General features: G+C 44.7%; 2 protein-coding genes across 2 annotated transcripts in view; both read left to right on the plus strand.

Moving 5' to 3' along the window:
- The window catches only part of LOC121035051 (neutrophil gelatinase-associated lipocalin-like), a 96,528-nt gene that overhangs the window by 42,645 nt on the left and 34,694 nt on the right, over positions 1-19,189 (plus strand). The window lies entirely within an intron of this gene.
- On the plus strand, positions 10,133-14,064 carry LOC121035050 (neutrophil gelatinase-associated lipocalin-like). Its single transcript, XM_040482479.1, has 7 exons — positions 10,133-10,304; positions 10,811-10,947; positions 12,344-12,423; positions 12,569-12,688; positions 12,909-13,010; positions 13,713-13,743; positions 13,866-14,064. The coding sequence occupies exons 1-6, from the start codon at positions 10,167-10,169 to the stop codon at positions 13,730-13,732; spliced, it is 597 nt and encodes a 198-aa protein (XP_040338413.1). The 5' UTR covers positions 10,133-10,166; the 3' UTR covers positions 13,733-13,743; positions 13,866-14,064.

Here is a 19,189-nt window from a genome sequence, read left to right on the forward strand (position 1 = left end):
AATGACCAGGTCCCTCTTCCACCCCTATGGGTGGGATGGACTGAATTGGGGCACCATACCACAATTCCTACCTGTGAGACCACTGAGGTCTCTGGGGCATGATCAGGTCCCCCTTCTACCACTATAGGTGGGCCAGACTGAACTGGGTCCCAGGCCTTACCGGTATCTGATGTCAGGTCCAGGTCCTCATCTGCCAAGTGTCCTCGCATCTGGCAAATGGCGGAGCGGGGCCAGCTTGAGGGGACTGAGCGGGAGACTGCAGAAGATCAGGCAGGGCACGCCTTCTCCGTTGCGATTCCTCGTTCTGTCACCACCTCGCTATTTTCCCAAACCAGTGGCAACAATGTGCCAGTGCAGTTGGGTTTCCTGGTCAGGGAACCAAATGTTATGGAAAGTGGCCTGGATCACCCAGCAGAAGAACCAAGTGGCCCTCAGAGATCTTGGAAGGCAGGAGGTTTATTTCACACCAGTGGGCTCAGAGGAGATAACTCTCCAGAGGTCTGAGTCCAGAGCATAAGCAGAGGGGACAATTTATAGCCTGTTCCTTCTGCATTCTGCATTAGTAGTAATTTGGTGAATGCAGCAAGCTGGGTGGGAAGAAAAACTCAGAAGGGGAGTCTTCCATCGGGGATTGGAATTCCCCTATGAGTCATGTAGGCCATTTTATAACAGATTTCTCCTTATCAATTTTAGTATTTATTTATATAATATTAAGAGTTATTTAAGGCCTTAACTGTGTAACAAATGGTATATAGCCATCATATAGATTCTGTTTTGTTTAGTAAGCAATCAGGTAATTAAAAAGAGGTACTTTTATAGAAAAAAGAAAAATACAGGCTGATGCTTACAGCAGATTACAATCCCAGTGTGTTTCAGTGCTGACAGTGAGATTTTTTAGATGTTAGACTTGAAGTATCCTTGGATGCTTGTGGGAACAGGCAGCAGGAATTAGATTGGTCTTTCTGGTTTGTAACTCAAATGTCTGTGGTGATCCTTTTGAATGACCCATTGTAAGAAGAAATTGTTAGTAGAAACTGGGAAAGGAAGATGAAAAAGAAAGGTACAACCATCCTCAGAGAAATATGAGGTCTTCCACAGGTTGACAGGAATAAGAAGGCACATTCATTTGCTTGTTAATTCCTGTGAAGGGGGTACAGGTTTTATTTTAAATATAGGAGCCCATGAATTGTTCCCTTCCAACTTTATCGCAGTGGGAGTATATAATATGACCCAGTGGGGGCTCTTCAAGTTTGAAGTTAAACCCACTGTTGTATTAGACTTTCAATCTTTTAAATAAACTAGGTATTTTGGGTTTATATGGGGTGGGTTTCTAGTCACTGTCAGATCAGGTGTAGGGAGGATATGGTTGGCATATTTAGAGATTTAGGAATTAACCTGGCCTCCAGTGAATAGTAAAGCACTATAGTCTTTATACAGTTATTGGGGGAATCCATCCCATTTTCCAGTTATTTAGATAATCATATGCCCACGGGGACTTATTATTATCTCCACTGAATAACAAGCACAGAAGATTTTCTATATATGAAATATTATGACAATTTTTCTGAAGTTTACCTCGAGTTGTGTAGTTTAGGCAAACAGCAAACATTTAAAGACAATCAGAACTAGAATTCAACATCCAGAAAGCTGCATTATGGAAATATAGTTTTTCCTCTCTAAAACCTTCATTTCCAGAAAGAGCCAAATCAAGCCTAATTCCTTTACAAAACAAGTCCAGTTTTAAGAAACTTTGCCTAATGATTTACATAACCTCACCAAGAATAGTGATTGATCCTAAGGATCTTTTAAAGTTTGCTTTGCTGAAACCTTTTATAAGGAATCTCCAGATTGAACTGGAGACTGAACTGATTGGCCTCTCCAGGCCAGAAGCCAAGTCAAGTACTTCCATCATACAGGCCTGCAATACTTGTAGATTGGGCAATTCCTCTCCACAAGGTCCCCAAGATATCCTGAGGTCCCTGCATCTGCCCAGAAGTGACATTCTTTACTCATCTGGTAAGTCTGATCGGAACTCTGTAAGCAAGGCATCAGGCCAACATTCCCAAGGGGCTTTATTTGCTCCATGTTTCATAAAGTCAACCTTAGTTCCGTAAAGCCATATAGTCATATCAGGGTCTGTGCATTTCTCTCAAATAGGACGTTCCAGTCAAAACCTTGGTAAAATGAACAGTATTCTCAATGGTGTCTTTTACAAGGAGGACAGATTCTCACTGAACTTACGCAGGTAAGTATGATGGCTGTGGAAGTATACTCACTGAGACATTTGAATTTCAGAGGGTTCAGGTAGAGAGAAAAGTTAAATGTTTCAATTTATTTATAGAGGAATATTTTATCACATTTCTGTACATTATACATATTTTAAGAGAAGGTTTCCTTAATCTGGAAGAGCAAACATTAGAGATCCAGCAATGTTTTCAACAAGGGTCACAAAAACTATAACCTTTCTCAGTTCATTTAGTCCCATATTACTAATTGTTGTTCAGTTCAAGTGCAGCTTTTAGTTCTGGACACTCTTACCTATTTTAGTTTTAGGATTTTTAAAGCTGTCAAATACCTGAATTTGTCCTAAAAGCCCTTTTAATAAATCTCCTGGAAGAGGAAACATGTTTTGTAAGAGAATAAGTACAATAATTATAAGTGACAAAACTCAAAAACAGACATGGTTAACAATCTGATGAGAGTTTGTTATGATGCAATTGACAAGGATATTTGGTTATTTCTGTGATACATAACACTTTAATAATCAGAATGTCACGTGACAACCTTATTACAAAAACGTATTAAAACTTTGGGAATTCGAACTTCAAGCTGTATCACAAGCTGTAATCATCAAGACAGTATGGTACTGGCACAAAAACAGACAGATCAATGGGACAGAATAGAAAACTCAGAAATGGACCCACAAACGTATGGCCAACTAATCTTTGACAAAGCAGGAAAGAATATCCAAAGGAATAAAGACAGTCTCTTCAGCAAGTGGTGCTGGGAAAACTGGACAGTGACATGCAGAAAAATGAACCTGGACCACTTTCTTACATCATACCCCAAAATAAACTCAAAATGGATGAAAGACCTAAATGTAAGACAGGAAGCCATCAAAATCTTTGAGGAGAAAGCAGGCAAAAACCTCTTTGACCTTGGCCACAGCAACTTCTTACTCAACACGTCTCCGAGGCAAAGGAAACAAAAGCAAAATGAACTATTGGGACCTCATCAAAATCAAAGCTTCTGCACAGCAAAGGAAACAATCAGCAAAACTAAAAGGCAATGATGGAATGCGAGAAGATATTTGCAAATAACATATCAGATAAAGGGTTAGTATCCAAAATCTATAAAGAACTTATGAAACCCAACACCCAAAAAACAAAAATCCAGTGAAGAAATGGGCAAAAGACATGAATAGACACTTCTTCGAAGAAGACATCCAGGTGGCCAACTGACACATGAAAAAATGCTCAACATCACTCATCATCAGGGAAATACAAATCAAAACCACAATGAAATACCACCTCACACCTGTCAGAATGGCTAACATTAACAACTCAGGCAACAACAGATGTTGGCGAGGATGCAGAGAAAGAGGATCTCTTCTGCACTGCTGGTGGGAATGCAAACTGGTACAGCCACTCTGGAAAACAGTATGGAGGTTCCTCAAAAAAATTAAAAATAGAACTATCCTATGACCCAGCAACTGCACTACTAGGTATTTATCCAAGGGACACAGGTATGCTGTTTCGAAGGAGCACATGCACCCCAATGTTTATAGCAGCACTATCAACTATAGCCAAAGTATGGAAAGAGCCCAAATGTCCATCAATGGATGAATGGATAAAGAAGATGTGGTATATAGATACAATGGAGTATTACTCGGCAATCAAAAAGAATGAAATCTTGCCATTTACAACTAGGTGGCTGGAACTAGAGGGTATTATGCTAAGAGAAATTAGTCAGAGAAAGACAAATATCATATGATTTCATTAATATGAGGATTTTAAGATACAAAACAGATGAACATAAGGGAAGGGAAGCAAAAATAATATAAAAACAGCAAGGGGGACAAAACATAAGAGACTCTTAAATATGGAGAACAAACAGAAAGTTACTGGAGGGGTTGTGGGAGGGGGGATGGGCAAAATGGGTAAGGGGCATTAGGAATCTACTCCTGAAATCATTGTTGCACTATATGATAACTAACTTGAATGTAAATTTTAAAAAAGTAATTAAAAAAAAAACTTTAGGAATTGCACATATCTTTGAACAGTTACAACATTCACCCAAGCAATGTCACCTAAGATGTACCACTATTTAACAGGGCTTTTCACTTAATATACCAAATAAAAAGTCCTCCTTGGTCAAAGGGACTTTCTGTACAATTTAAATGCTGGGAATTTTGTTAAACCTTAGAAAGTTATAGAGCACATCTGAAATGGGATTCAGATCATTACAAATCTTAAAGCTTTAAATTATTTATTTAACTAAGATGGTAATAAGAGATTCCAAAGGCAAATATGAAGGGTTATGTAGTTGTTACAAAACTTTGCTCCTTTAACAGTTAGAAGTTTTAACTAAGCGATCAATGACCTGATAAAGACAAAACCTGAAACTGTGGTTTTCCGGGCAGACAAAAGAGAATACAATCCTTTGTATATTATTATTATTATTATTATTTATCAAGAGCCGAACAATCCAAAAAAACTTTGTCTTTTCAACAGAGAGAAAAGCAGAATTTCAACATTATAACAGTGTACCTTTGAAAATCCATTCATTGCAACTTAGTCTGTTATAACTACACATAAAATTCCTTTCCACAGATTTCCCTTCATGAACCTTCTACAACTTACCTTTGCATTCAAATTTTGTCCCAGGCCATTTTTCTCCAAACCAGTCTCATTTAGGACAAAATTACTTTCTTTTACTTGCAACAAAAAATATATTTCCATTCCTTTTCTCTTTTTTACACATTCATTACTTTTTCACATATAGAGTTGCTTTCCTTATTTCCATCAGTCTTTTTATGTTTAGCAGAATTTTGACTTTTAGAAACTTAGTCTCCAGCCGAGACTAAGTAGGACCCAATTCTAAACTGTTACACCGAATCCTTTAGATGGCAAATTCATGAATCAATTAAGCACAAAGCATGTTTTCTAAAAGACCCAAATATTCCTAGTTTCTCTCCAATAAGAAGTCAAAAGCACAAATCTATGTTCAGTAATCAATGCTTTAGCACTCCATTCTATTTGGAAAAGACCTAGATATCCAGCGAATTCAATCCCATTTATTCAAGTGTCAGATTACCAAAGACATTGAAAGCTCTCTTAACAATTATCTATGAAAACTTTGAGATACACAAAATTACCCTTTAAGTCATCATTTGCTAACAAATTGCAACAGAGACAACATGATCTTATTTGACCTTTAGGAAACCTTGGCAGAATAAAAGTTCTGTATTTGATGCTGATAACTCTAAATACATGTCTGTCTTAGTTAAACTAACACACAAATAAAATTAAACACTGAATACGTTCCACCTGCATTCACTTAAAGGACAATCAGTTTGTTCCCCACTGTCACTTTTTTACCTAGGACAGCAGTGGGGGAATCTGAAGTGGGTGATCCAAGGAGATGCTCATCGCTCCTTGACATCGCGGGTGGGAGGATGGTATAGAAGCCAGTTATGTACGTCACAGAGAAAGTGATGCAGAAACAAGAGGAGAGACAGGGGAAGGCACAAGAGGCGAAGTGCCAGAAGGCAGAGAAAGAGGATTCCTGATTCTAAACCTTGTCAGCTGGGAAAGAGGGGATGCCATGTTGTTTGTTCGTTTGCTTGTTTGTTTGTTTGATTTCACCCAGGTGGAAATAGGGAGTCTATGTCAGGCTAGAGAAGACAAGGGATTTCCCTGAAACAAAGGGAGTTTGGGCAGCTGCTTAGGAATATTCTTTAAAGTCCACATCCCAAAGTAGACTACCCACAGTTGGCTCCAATTATAGCTGTTAACTTGGCAACTGAATGAGGGAGAGGCCCCCACATCTATTAGGAGGAGGAACAGAGAGAAAGACTCAGCATCCCCTTTGTCAGGGATGGCCTGTGTTTCCTCTAACACCTGAATTCCATCAGGAGGAGGCCTGTTAGGACATCCACTATATCAGGAAGGAGTTTACTAGCCAAACACATTCTTTTGGTCCAGGTCCTGACTTAGAGCTGTGATGGCCTGGAACTAAGGTACCTCCATCCATTGGCCCTGTTTCCTACAGAAGAGATCTAACTGCTAGATCCTCTTAAGGCCACACAGTGGTATGGGATATGTCCTTTCCTAAATTTTGCAATGCAAATTGTTTCCAGTGGGTTAAAAAGGCATCTCAAGGGAGAGTCGTTGGGGACTGTGGAGAAGCTCCCGTCGTACTCTTAGAGACATAAAAGTAGAGAAGGTCCATTACCACGAAAATCCACCCTCCCCACCCCCACTTCCAGGTGGCATCACCCATGCAGGGTGTATCACAGGTTCCTGAGGTGTTAAAGTGACCCAAGGCGTACCTCGAGGCAAATCGCAATGATCACCGACAAGCAGTTAAGGGCCGATGGAAGCTGACCTCCCCACTTTCCCATTGCATCTTAGGCTGCAAATAGGTGCCAGCAGAAGGACCTAATTTGCTTTGCTGAGAAGGCTGAACAAACCACTGGTTTAACCCATGAAAAACACTGGAAAACTTTTACAAGGGGGAATTGCCCAATTTTGTTACTTTATTAGTAGTTAGTAGAGGACATTGAAAACAGTGAAGACAGAAACCCATCATGATCTCAGCGACATTCCAACACTTTACAGCCAACGTCCTAGGAAATGGTCTTTACAGCCAATGTCCTAGGAAATGGTTCTCAGTTGAGTTTATATTCAATCAGGTACTGGTTTTGCAGGCTTGCAGGGGAGGGCCCACAGCCAAAAGTAGCTAGACCAGGGATGTGGATGGGATACTTTAGACCAATGAGGAGGACACCTCACACAGGAGTCTTAAGATTTGCATCTGTGCTAGTCACTTAGGTGGCTGTCCCATGCCCAACACAGATGATCGTGTATAAGGACAGGAATAAAGAGAGGGCACAAGTTTCTGGGCCTTTTTACCATTCTGGCCTGTGGATTCACTTGCAGCCAAAAGACAGGCTCTCGCCTCCCCATAGAGTAGCCACGGGCTACAGGAGTACAGCCTGAGCAATGGAGACAGGAAAGTGTTCTAATAAGACCAGACTCCTTGAAAAGCCCCTGAAATAAGAGCAAAGGAAGCAAAGAGAAAGTGCTCACCAAGTTTGCACTGAAGCTCTGAGTCCAGATGAAAAGACCCACACCCCACATTGGAGGCCAAATGCTGAGGTTATTGAGTGGGGTGGGGAGGGTTCCAGAGCTGACAGCCAAGAAAGAATTCTTGAAGATGTCTTGGTGAAAAAAAAAAAAAGATTTTATTAAAACATGGGGACAGGACCCATGGGCAGAAAAAAGCTGCATTGAAGTTGGGTAGAGTGACTGGTTATATACTAGGAAGTTGGGGTAAATAAAGTCAAAAAGGAAGAAGGCCTCCAGAAGGAGTCTGACGTGCTAAAGAGGACTCCTAATCTGCCCTAGGACTTGCTATTGTCAAGCTTAGGTTGTTTTACCTCTAGTAAGGCATTTATGTTAGGAATGGTAGGGGGTCCTGGGGAAATGTTGTACCCTGTATGTGCCTCAATTATTTGTCACTGGGCTGCAGGGTATCAGGAAATTTAATCTTACCTGCCATTTCCTTCTTGCCTTTCTTCCTGCAACTCCATGGTAGGGAGGGTGTCAATAGGGGCTCCAGGAATCTGAGTCTATAGGCTTCTGGAGGCTAGACTATTGATAAGATTGTCTTTTGCTTCTAACTTACTAAGATGTTTGTCAACTGATGGAGACTCATGTCCTGCATGACTGGGATCTCTATCAGTTAACCATGTGTTTTCTTTCCTTTCCTTTGTTCTTGGGCAGCCAGAGGAATGTCACACATATCCCACCTGAGAGTGGGGGCTGGGGGGTTCTAGCTTGTACATAATGCTTCCTATTCACCCAGAGTCAACTTATCTCCAGGTCCATGCCCAAAACCCATGTGAGGGGAGCTGGTTCCCCTCCAGCAGGTGACAGAGCCAATGAGGTTCTGGGAGTGTCATTTGGAGCCTGTCAGCCCTATGGTCAGCATCACGTCAGGCATTCCATCACCTCTGGCCCTTGAGGTGACATCTAGGAGATACTGCCCTGGGGGCTGGGTCCCTTCACTGCCTCCCATGGACAACCAAGCCCCCATGAGGAAACTGCCCCTCCCCCTCCAGGACAGTGCTAGGATCAGCCATGACAGGAGCTTACTTCTAGGGGTCCAGTCCTAGCTCTGGGCTCCACAGTCAAGACTATGGCCAGAGATGGCAGAAGGTATCAGTGATCTCTCAAGGATGAGGCTGAGTCCTTGCACTCACTGTGACCCAAAGTACCCAGTGTCCAGAGCAGCAGAGCCCTCCTTGGTTCCTGAGCCCCCCACCCCATTTCACACCGTGCAGATGCATGTTCCCATTGTCCACCACCAGGAAGGAACAGAGACTGTAGCCTCAGAGCTCTGCTATGGCAAGCTGTCCAATTTGTGGCTGCATGCCTAGCTTGGGGTTTCAGTTCATTGGGCCCACAAGAGAGGCCAAGTCCCTTAGGGCCAGCTGAGGTCTGGGTTCACCCTGTCAATGGGTTGTGGAGGAGGGAAGGGGCTGATTCATGGTGGGAATGATGGGGCTCTGGAAAGGTGGGGATTCAAAGCTCACAGCCATGAAAGAATTCTTGAGAAATCTTTGGTTCAGAAAAGGTGATTTTATTAAAGCACGGGGACAGGACTCTTGGGCAGAAAGAGCTACACTGGGGTTGTGAAGAGTGACTGGTTATATACCATGGGGTTGGGGGACATAAAGTCAAGAGGAAGTTTCTAAAGGGATTTTCATATGCTCAAGTAGACTCCCACATTACTGGAGGCCTGGATGTTGTCAAGCTAAGGTTGTTTTGCTTTCTAGCAAAGCATTAACATTCAGACATTCCTGGAGAAATGTTGTCCTCTGTGTGTGCCTCAAGTGTTTGTCAAAATGGGCTGCAGGTCATAATGAAATTTATTTCCATCTCCCATTTTCTCCTTGCCATTGTTCCCCATATGACTATGGAGGGAGGGCGATATTTGGACTCCAGGAAATGGAGTGTAGTTTTCTGGAGATTAAGCTCTTGGTAAGATTCCCCTTTTCTCCTAATTTACTAGGACATAGGTAAACTGATGGAGGACTGTGTTCTCTATCACTTAACCATTTGATTTCTTTCCTTTCCTTTGTTCTTGGGTGTCCAGGAGTGCCTGAGGAATGTCACACAGATCCCACCTGGGGGGAGGGGAGCATGCTAGCATGTGTTTTCCCCTCAGCTTGCCTTATGTTCCCTCATCAGGAACATTCCCCAATAGGCCTTCGGTGGTAGGGGGAGGGGAAGGGTTTTTCACCCTGTGCCACAGCCTAGGGTGGGTCCCTGGGAGGGCCAGGATCTGGGCTCCATGAGCAGCACAGGGTACACTCTGTCCTTCCCTACCAGGAGTGTCCCTTTGGGTTGCCTCCCTTTCCCTGTCCCTTTGGAGAAGCACAAAGCAGCTTGGGCTCTGTTGGTTTGAGGCATTCTCTGCTTTCATCAGGTGCAGGATGGGGGTCCCACCACACTTACCCCACCCTGCACTTGGGCCCCAGAGAGAGGCTCCCGGAGGTCAGAGATGACAGCTGGTCCAGATCAGAGACCCTTGTCCTCACACAGTGCTAACCAGGGAGAAGAGAGTGTGGAGGGAGTCAGTGTCCTTGCCAGAGATGTGGAGATATGGGGAATGCATCGTCCAGCCTCCTGGACCTTTCTGCCCCTCATCTTGCATAATCCTGACCTGAGGGGAAGGGCAGAGAGCTTGCCATGATCCTCAGCACGAGTTGCTGGCAATTGCCTCACCCATCCAGGATTTGGCAAAGGATAAGTTGCTCCACCCTGGGGTGAGCCATTGGACACAGAGACCATAAATAACATCCCCCCAGAAGGCTCCTCACTCATCCCCTCTTTCAGGGAAACTGAAAGTGGTGCCTGCCTCTTGGCCCTGAAGTCATGGCCTTAGGTATCCTGTGGCTGGGCCTTGCCCTGCTGGGTGCTCTGCAGACCCATGCCCAGGATTCCACCCCAAACCTGATCCCAGCCCCGCCTCTGCTCTTGGTCCCTGTGGAGCCTGACTTCCAGAATGAGCAGGTAAGTGACCTGGAGGTGCAGCTGCAGGGAGGTCCCAGGATGAGTGTCTACAGAGGGGAGGAGAGACAGGATGGGCTCAGGCTTTAGCTCAGTCTGCCGTCTGGTGCCCTGATGGAAGGCACACCCCGTGCCTCCATCCACACCCAACCTTGCTGACAAGAGGGTCAGCTGAGCAGGCTCCCCTAGTTCACACTCTCTTCCATAATCCCTGCAGTCCATGCAAGGTGGGAACATCTTCAGGCCCTCTACATGATGAGGAAACTGAGGCTCAGGAATGCCAGCTGGCCACTTGTCAAGTGTTACCCTGTCCTTGACACACTGAGGGCTCCTGCCTGGCCTAATGGTCTCCAGCTCCTGCCCAGCCTGTGTGGCCAGCTGGGTCCCAGCAGCCCAGTTAGAGGGGCTTCTGGTTGAGGCCCAGGCTGCCTAGAGGTGCCTGCAGGAATGGAGCAGGAGGGCCCCCTGGGGCTGCTCCTGGCTCTGCCTATCATCAGCCCCCATTGTAGTTCCAGGGGAAATGGTACTTCTTAGGATTGGCAGGGAACGGATTCAATAAAGAAAAGCACAGGAGGATGAAGATGTACATTGCCAACTACGAGCTGAATGAAGACAACAGCTACAATGTCACCTCTACTGTGGCCTGGTGAGAGCCACCAGCTAGTAGGGGAGCATGTAGGGCCTAGAGGGCTGCCCTGGGAGTCCAAGAGGCATACTGAAGACATAGCCAAGGGGTGACCAAAGGTGAAAGATGATCATTCATCCTACCACTGGGTACTGGTTCCCTGTATTTATTCCTTCTTTCATTTACTAAATCAACATTTCTTGGTCATTTCAGCACAGACACAAAACAGTACTGCGGTTGGACAAAAGCGATCATCAGTGACAAGACAAAGAGAGCTTGGGGTGTCCTAGAATGGGAGGAGGGTCGGTGGATCCAGCCTGTAATCCCACCTTGAGCTTTGTCCAGGGCTTCCAGGGAGGTGGTCTGTGGGCTGGACCTTGAGAAACCAAATTGCATCAGGAGACCTGGGACCTTTATGGCAGGGCTGCTGGACTGAGTCAGAGAGAGCCACTTCTTCAAGAAATAGCAAGCCATCTCATGGCTGCCCTGAACAGGAGTTGATGAGCAGTCTGGTGGGTGGCCAGTGGGTGGCCACCCTAGCAGGAGCCTCAGGTACTGGTGAAGAGCAGGTGTGGCTGTAGCAGAGAGTGGAATGATGGTGTGCAGCCCAGGAGGCTTATCAGTCATAGGAGGGAAATGACCAGAGCATGGGCAGATTAGGACCTAGAGAGGGGAGCCAAGGATTACCCAGCTCCCCTGGGTTTCTGGCTCTGGCACTTGGGGATGGGGCTAGCGCATCGGTCATGGAAGGAACAGAAGAAAGGCAAGTGTGGGGAGATTGGCTCTGGGGTGCCAGGGGACCAGATGGGATGCAGGTGAAAGGTCAGGTTTAGCCCAACAGCTAAGGGAGTCTTTGGCATCCAGCAGACTGGAGCCTCAGTGGTGATTCCCCCCAGGAGAGGTTACAGCGGGTGCCTGCAAGATAAGTATAGGGAACAGGGGCACCTGGTAGCTCAGTTGTTTAAGTGTCCAACTTTGTCTCTTGTCATGATCTCAGGGTTTGTGGGTTTGAGCCCTGGGTCGGGTTCTGTGCTGACAGCTCAGAGCCTGGACGCTGCTTTGGATTCTGTGTCTTCCTCCCTCTCTGTCCCTCCCCATCTCTTGCTCTGTCTCTCTCTTTCTCAAAAATTAATGTATATCTAAAAAAAGTTTTAAAAAAGGGGGAACAATTCCTCAGGTGGGGGAAGACAGTAGAGAGGGAAGGCCACCAAGGGGAAACAGCCCAGAAGAAGGAAGGACAGCAAGTGCTGGAGAGAGGGTCTGAGCAGGTCAGGTGACTCAGGGCAGAGTTGGCAGGGAAAGGCAGGGATGGGCTCAGTGGGGAAGAGCCAGGCCAATTCCAGGGGTGGGGTGCATGTCTCCTGCTGTGGCAGGGTGGGCTGTCACCCTCTTTCCCACCCATCTCTTGCTTCCACAGGAACCAGACCTGTCATCCCTCGACCAAAATTTTCCTCCCAAATTTGCATCTAGGCCAATTCAACCTGGGCAACATTGAGCGTGAGTCCTGAGTGGGGTGTGCATCTCAGGGGCCCCGGACCTCCCTGCCCCTCCACATAGATGCCAAACAGTGGAGTCCGAGGAGGAATCAATAGCTCCCTCTGCCTGGCCAGGGCATGCTGATCCCTTACCATCCACCATGCAGGTTATACTGGAATCCAGAACTACACTTCAAAAGTGGTGACCACAGACTACAACCAGTTTGCCATACTGTACTTCAAGAAAGTTCATGACAACCAGGAGTACATCAAGGTCATCCTCTATGGTGGGTCTTGCACCTGGTGGGACCCAGCTCTTATTCATGCTGGGGGAGAAGAGGCCCATCGCATCCAGCCCCCAGGTCCCCTTCACTCTGAGCCCCAGGGAGGTGGGAGAGAGGTCTTTCCACAGAACCCCTCATGAAGAAGGGGTCTGAGTCTTTGTTCACGCATTCGACAATCATTATGGAGCTTTCACCAGCCACTAACCAGCCATCTTGGCCACAGGGAGGAACAAGGACCTGCCTTCTGTACCGAAGGCAATCTTCATCAGCTTCATCAAATCCCTGGGCCTCACTGACGACCACATCATCTTCCCTATCCCCAATGGTAATCACCAGCTGGGCAGAGGAGAAAGGCACATGGGGACTGTCCAGGCCTGATGTTGCCTCACTAGGGAAGGGGGGAGAGGAGGGACCCAGGCCCCTGCTGTAGTCACTGGAGCCCCAGGAGCCACTTCAGGTTCAGGAAGATGCTGCCACACCCAGGGTTCTGGTTCCCAAGTATTCCTCCTTCATAAGAGCTCAGGCCTGCCCACATGAGAATTGCAGGCCTGGGGCCAAGTTAACTCATTCTCCTGACCTGGCCACATCCCCCTCCACCCAGGCCAGTTTTTCCTGGGTCACCTCCCCCTTTGCCCTGGGGCTGGCTCACTACTGACTCGGGAGGCACCCTTGTCTTCAGGCAGCCTGGCCTGGGCAAGTGCCTCCCAAAGGCTGAGGGTGTGTCAGGACTCAGCAGGTAAATAGGCAGAAGGCTTGGTGCCCAAACAGGAGTGTGGCTGGGCCTCACCTGCCTCCTTTGGAGAATGGGTGTCACCCAGGTCTGCTTGTCCTCAGGCCTCTCCTCCAGTCCCTGCCCCATCATCCAGCCCTCTGCTGTACCATCTATGAAAGGAGCCCCAGAGCTTCTGTGGCTAGACTAGGCTGAGGCCCAGCGCAGACCAGAGGCAGTGCAGGGGCCCTGGAGGTCAGGGACCCCACAAACACATCCTTGCCCATGCTAACCTGCTAACCACTCTGTCCCCCACAGATGAGTGCATGGATAAGTAAGCAAGTGTGCGGTAAGTATGGCTGCAGAGGAGGCTGATTGGAACCATGGTGCAACTGGAGCGGGGTCCCAGGTCTTCCTTTGTCCAACCTGCCCAGCACTGCTGTCCTCTTTATTCCCCTGACTCCCTCTCAGGTGCCCTTTGGCTTTCTCTCCACCCCATGCCCTCCCACCGGCCTGTATCCAGGGCACCGCCCAGCTGTCCCCACCAGCCTGGACACCATTGAGAGAGCCAGGGGACCCTCTAACTGCACAGCCCACCAGCTGCTCCCCAGGCTTCCCAGCTGACAGAACCCTTTCTTGGTTGCTAAATAAACACATGTCCCCCAGTTCCCATTCTGTGGTCCTTGACGTCTGTGCCTTCTAAGAGAAAAGAGCAAAAGGCAGGCTCCTATTAGCATCACTCCCAGGAACTCTGGTCCCCTGGAAGGGATGAAGGCCACAAAAGCAGAGTCCAGTCTGACTGAACACTCCTAGCTGAACATTCCCAACTCCAGGCCCAGCCCCACACCAGCAGCTGCCCTCACTTGCCCTTGCCTCCTAGCACACTGAGGGGCCACATTTCACATCTTACACCATGTCAGCCACCTGCAGCAGGTCCAATGGCGGTGTCCCAGCCAGAAGGCCAAGAAAGAATTCTTGAAGACGTCTTTGATGCAAAAATGTAATTTTATTAAAGCACAAGGACAGGACCCATGGACAGAAAGAGCTGCACTTGGGTTGTGAAGAGTGACTGTTTATACACTATGGCTTTGGAGGAGGCAAATTCAAGGGAAGTTTTTAAAGAGATTTTCATACGCTAAAGAAGATTTACAGAGTACTGGAGGTCTAGCTATAGTCAAGCTAAAGTATTTTTCCCTTTAGCAAAGCATTAACATTAACACAGTGGGGAGTTCCTGGTGAAATGTTCTTCTCTGCCAGCCTCAATTAGCTGCAGGGTATCTGATAATTTAATGTTCCCTGCCATTTCCTTCTTGTCTTTCTTCCCCATATTACTATGAGGGGTGATGTGGGGGCTCCAGGAAACTGAGTCTATAGGTTTCTGGAGATTAGGCTATTGATAAGATTGCCTTTTTCTTCTAATTTACTAAGATATTTGTAAACTGATGGAGACTCATGTCCTGCATGACTGGGATCTCTATCAGTTAACCATTTGTTTTCTTTCCTTTGTTCTTGGGCAGCCAGGAGTGTCTGAGGAATGTCACACACAACTCACCTGGGGTGGGGGGAGGGGTAATACTAGCTTGTACTTGGCCCTCAGCTTGCCTTATTCTCCCTCATCATATCACCCCTAAACAATTTTGACCCTTACATCTTTAAGGTTGTTGAAGGTGGAAGTCCCATCTTCTGTAGCTATTTCTTGCTCAGTAGGGGCATAGGATGTCCCTATCCATGAGTCAATATTGATCAGTTGGGGAACATATGGAAGAGCTACAGAGGAAGAGGCAGCTGCATCCAAGGTGGACAATGAGTATTAACCTCCTTTAGTAGAAAGGATCATCCGTTGGATTGAAGTTATTGTAGTGATGGAGTCTTGTCGTGACGCAGAGAGACAAGGGAGAAACAGCAAAATGTAATTAGAATAACAAGAAAGAATTGCCCAAATAAAAGTCCTTTGTAATTGATGAAAATCCTCAAGTCCAGGAGTTTAACCAATCATTAAAAGAAAGGGAGGGATTGTTTTAGGCACCAATTTGAGTATTCTGGTCAGTTAGAAATCCAGAAATATGTTGTGATAATCTAGAATGTATATTGATGAAGTTTTGGGGGTGGTGGTGGGTTGTCCAGAGCTGACCTCCAAGAAAGAATTCCTGAAGATGTCTTTGGTGCAAAAAGGTGATTCTATTAAAGCACAGGGACAGGACCCAGGGGCAGGAAGAGCTGCACTGGGGCTGTGATGGGTAACTGATTATATACCCTCAGGATGGAGGGTGTCATGGATAGAATAAGTCTCTAAGGTATTTTGGAAGCAAGGTTTCCAAGACCTTAAAGGGCTTCCTGTTGCTAGAGAAACACCACTTATTACCATTGAATAAAACTTCAGTCATGAGACCCTTCAGATGCATATCAGGGACATAAACTTGGAGTATGATTTCTAGTATATACCTTGGGGCAGTTGAGATAAAGGAAATAGACTTACAGGATCCTGGAGGTTGGGATAATGTTGGGCTAAGGTTCTCTTTGCCCCTAGTAAAGTGTTATTAATGAGACAGCTGAGCTCCTAAGGGAGGTCACTGCTGGTTTCAAGGACTTGCCAACAGGCTGTAGGCAGTAAGAGGATTTAATTTTTCATTTGCCTAAATTTCCTACATCACCATGGCAAGCACTTAAATGCCTTTCCTTTGTTCTTGGGTAGCCAGGAGTGTTCGTTCAAGGAATACCACACATATTCCACCTAGGGGAGGGGGGATATGCCAACCTGTTTTGCCCTCAGTTTGCTACATGATCTGTCATATCTCCCCCAAAACAATTTTGACCTTTATATCTTAAAGGTTGTTGAAGGAAGAAGGTCTCATCTTCCTTAGTTTCTTCCTGCTGAGTAGAGGCATAGAGTAGTCCCTACCTATGGGTCAATATTGGTCCCTTAGGGAACATACAGGGCAGTAAGGTGAGGCAACTGAATCCAAGATGGACAACGTGTATGAACCACCTTGAGTAGAAAGGATCATGTGTTGACTTGAAGTAATTGCAGTGATAGAGTCTTGGCACCAGGCAGAGAGACTTGGGGAAAAATAGCAAAACATAAGTAGAATAACAAGAAAGATTAACTCAAATGAAAAGTCCTTTGGTAGCTAACAAAAATCCTCCAGTCCAAGAGTTTAGCCCATCACTAAAGGAAAGAGAGGAATTGTTTCATGTGTCAATTTGAGTATTCATGTCAGTTAAAATCCTGAAAATTTTTTGTTATAGTCTGGAATGTATATATACCATTTCGTTCTTATGAGAGTTTAAGTTCCCCTTGTGCAGCACTTAAAACATCTGAGGCCATTCTGTTTTGTATAAGTGTTTTATGCATTTGGGTTATTTTGGTATTTAGAAATATAATGTTACTTTGAGAGTCATTTAAGGCCTTAACTGTGTAACAGGTGGTGTATTAGTTTTGTTTAGTAAGCCAGCAGGTAATTAAAAAGAGGTACTTTCATAGAAAAAAGAAAAATACAGGTTAATGGTGAGAGCAGACAACAAACCCAGTGTCTCCTAGTACTGCCAAGAGATTTTTTTAGATGTTAGGCTGGTGAGAACAGGGAGCAGGAATCAAACTGGTCTTTCTGGTTTGTAACTCAAATGTCTGTGTGATCATTTTGAATGGCTCATTGTTATAAGGAACTGTTAGTAGAAATTGGGAAAAGAAGATGAAAAAAAAAAAAAAAAGGTACAACCATCCTAAGAGAAGTTGGAGGTCTTCCACAAGTTCACAGGAATAAGAAGGCACATTAGTTTGCTCATTGAATTCTTGGGAAGGGGGTACAGGTTTTATTTTAGATACAGGAGCTCATGAAGTGTTCCCCTCTAACTTTATTGCAGTGGGAGTACATAATATGACCCAGTAGGAGCCCTTCCATTTTGGAGTTAAATTCCCTGCTGTATTAGACTTTCAACCCTTTAATAAACCAGGTGTTTTGGGTTTATATGGGGTGGGTTTCTAGTAACTGTCAGATCAGGTGTAGGAAGGATATATTTTGCATATTTATTTAGAAATTCATGAATTAACTGAGCCTCAAATGAATGATTGAATAAAGCAATATATTTTATCTGTTGATAGGTCTACAGTGAAAAAAGACTTTTCATATACAATTGGGGGAGTTCGCCCCACTTTCCAGTTGCTCAAATGCTTGTATGCCCAATGGGTCCTGTTACTATTCCCACAGAATAAGAAGCAAAAAGGTTGTCCATACCTGTGCTATTATGATAATTTTTCTGAAGTTTACCTCACATTGTCCAGTTAGGCAAACAACATTTAAAGACAATCAGAATTTAACATTTGTAACAGTGAGTTACTGAAACAGTTTCTTTCTCTCTAAACACCCTCATTTCCAGAGATAGCCAGATCAAGACTAATTTGCTTGTAAAACAAGTCCAGTTTTCATAAACTTGCCCTAATTGTTTACATAAGCTCAGCTAAAATAGTGATTGATCATATAGATCTTCTTTAATTTGCTTTCCTGTAACTTTTTATAAAGAATCTACACTGAATTTTCAGTAGCCCCTCCAGGCCAGAAGCCAAGCCAAATACTTGGCATCAAACATGCCTGCAATACCTGCAGATTTGGGTGAATTCCCCTCGACAAGGTCCCCAAGATATCCTGAGGTCCCTGCACCTGCCCAGAAGTGACATTCTTTACTCACCTGGTAAGGCTGCTGGGAACTCTGTAAGCAAGGCATCAGGTCAACATTTCCAAGGGGCTTTATTGGCTCCATGTTTCATTAAGTCAACCTTAGTTCCCTAAAGCCATATGGTCATATTGGGGTCTATGCATTTCTCTCAAATAGGACATTCCAGTCAAAGCCGTAGTAAAATAAGTAGTATTTTCAATTTTACAAGGAGAATAGATTCTCACTGAACTTACACAGGTAAGTATGATGACTGTGGAAGTATACTCACTGAGACTTTTTGAATTTCAGAGGGTTCATTCAGGTAGAGAGAAAAGTTAGATGTTTCAATTTATTTACAGAGGGATATTTTATCACATTTCTGTACATTATAAATATCTTAAGAGAAAGTTTCCTTAATATGGAAGAGCGAACATTAGAGAGCCAGCAATGTTTCCCACAAGAGTCACCAAAACTATAACCTTTCTCAGTTCATTTAGTCCCATATTACTAACTGTTGTTCAGTTCAAATGCAGCTTTTTAGTTCTGGAAATTCTTACCTGTTTTAGTTTTAGGATTTTAAAGCTGTCAAATGCCTGAATTTGTCCTAAATGCCCTTTTTATAAATCCTCTTGAAGAGGAAACACGTTTTGAAAGAGAATAAATGCAATAATTATAAGTGACAAAACTCACAAATGGACATGGTTAACAATCTGATGAGAGTTCGTTATGATACAATTGATAGGGAAATTCAGTTATTTCTGTGATACACAACACTTTGATAATCAGAATGTGAAGTGACAACTTTATTACAAAAACATATTAAACTTCAGGGATTGCACATATCTTTGAACAGTTACAACATTTACCCAAGCAATATAAAGTAAGGTTTACCATTCTTTAACAGGGTTTCCACTTAACATACCTAATAAAAAGCCCTCGTTGGTCACAAAGACTTTCTTTACAATTTAATTCCTGGGAAGTTTGTTAAACCTTAGAAAGTTATAGAGCACATCTGAAATGGGATTCAGATCATTACAAATCTTAACGCTTTAAAATATTTATTTAGGGGCGCCTGGGTGGCGCAGTCGGTTAAGCGTCCGACTTCAGCCAGGTCACGATCTCGCGGTCCGTGAGTTCGAGCCCCG

Source organism: Herpailurus yagouaroundi, unplaced genomic scaffold (genome assembly GCF_014898765.1).
Source record: "Herpailurus yagouaroundi ecotype Mexico unplaced genomic scaffold, PumYag 160, whole genome shotgun sequence".
In the NCBI taxonomy this organism is placed as follows: Eukaryota; Metazoa; Chordata; class Mammalia; order Carnivora; family Felidae; genus Herpailurus; species Herpailurus yagouaroundi.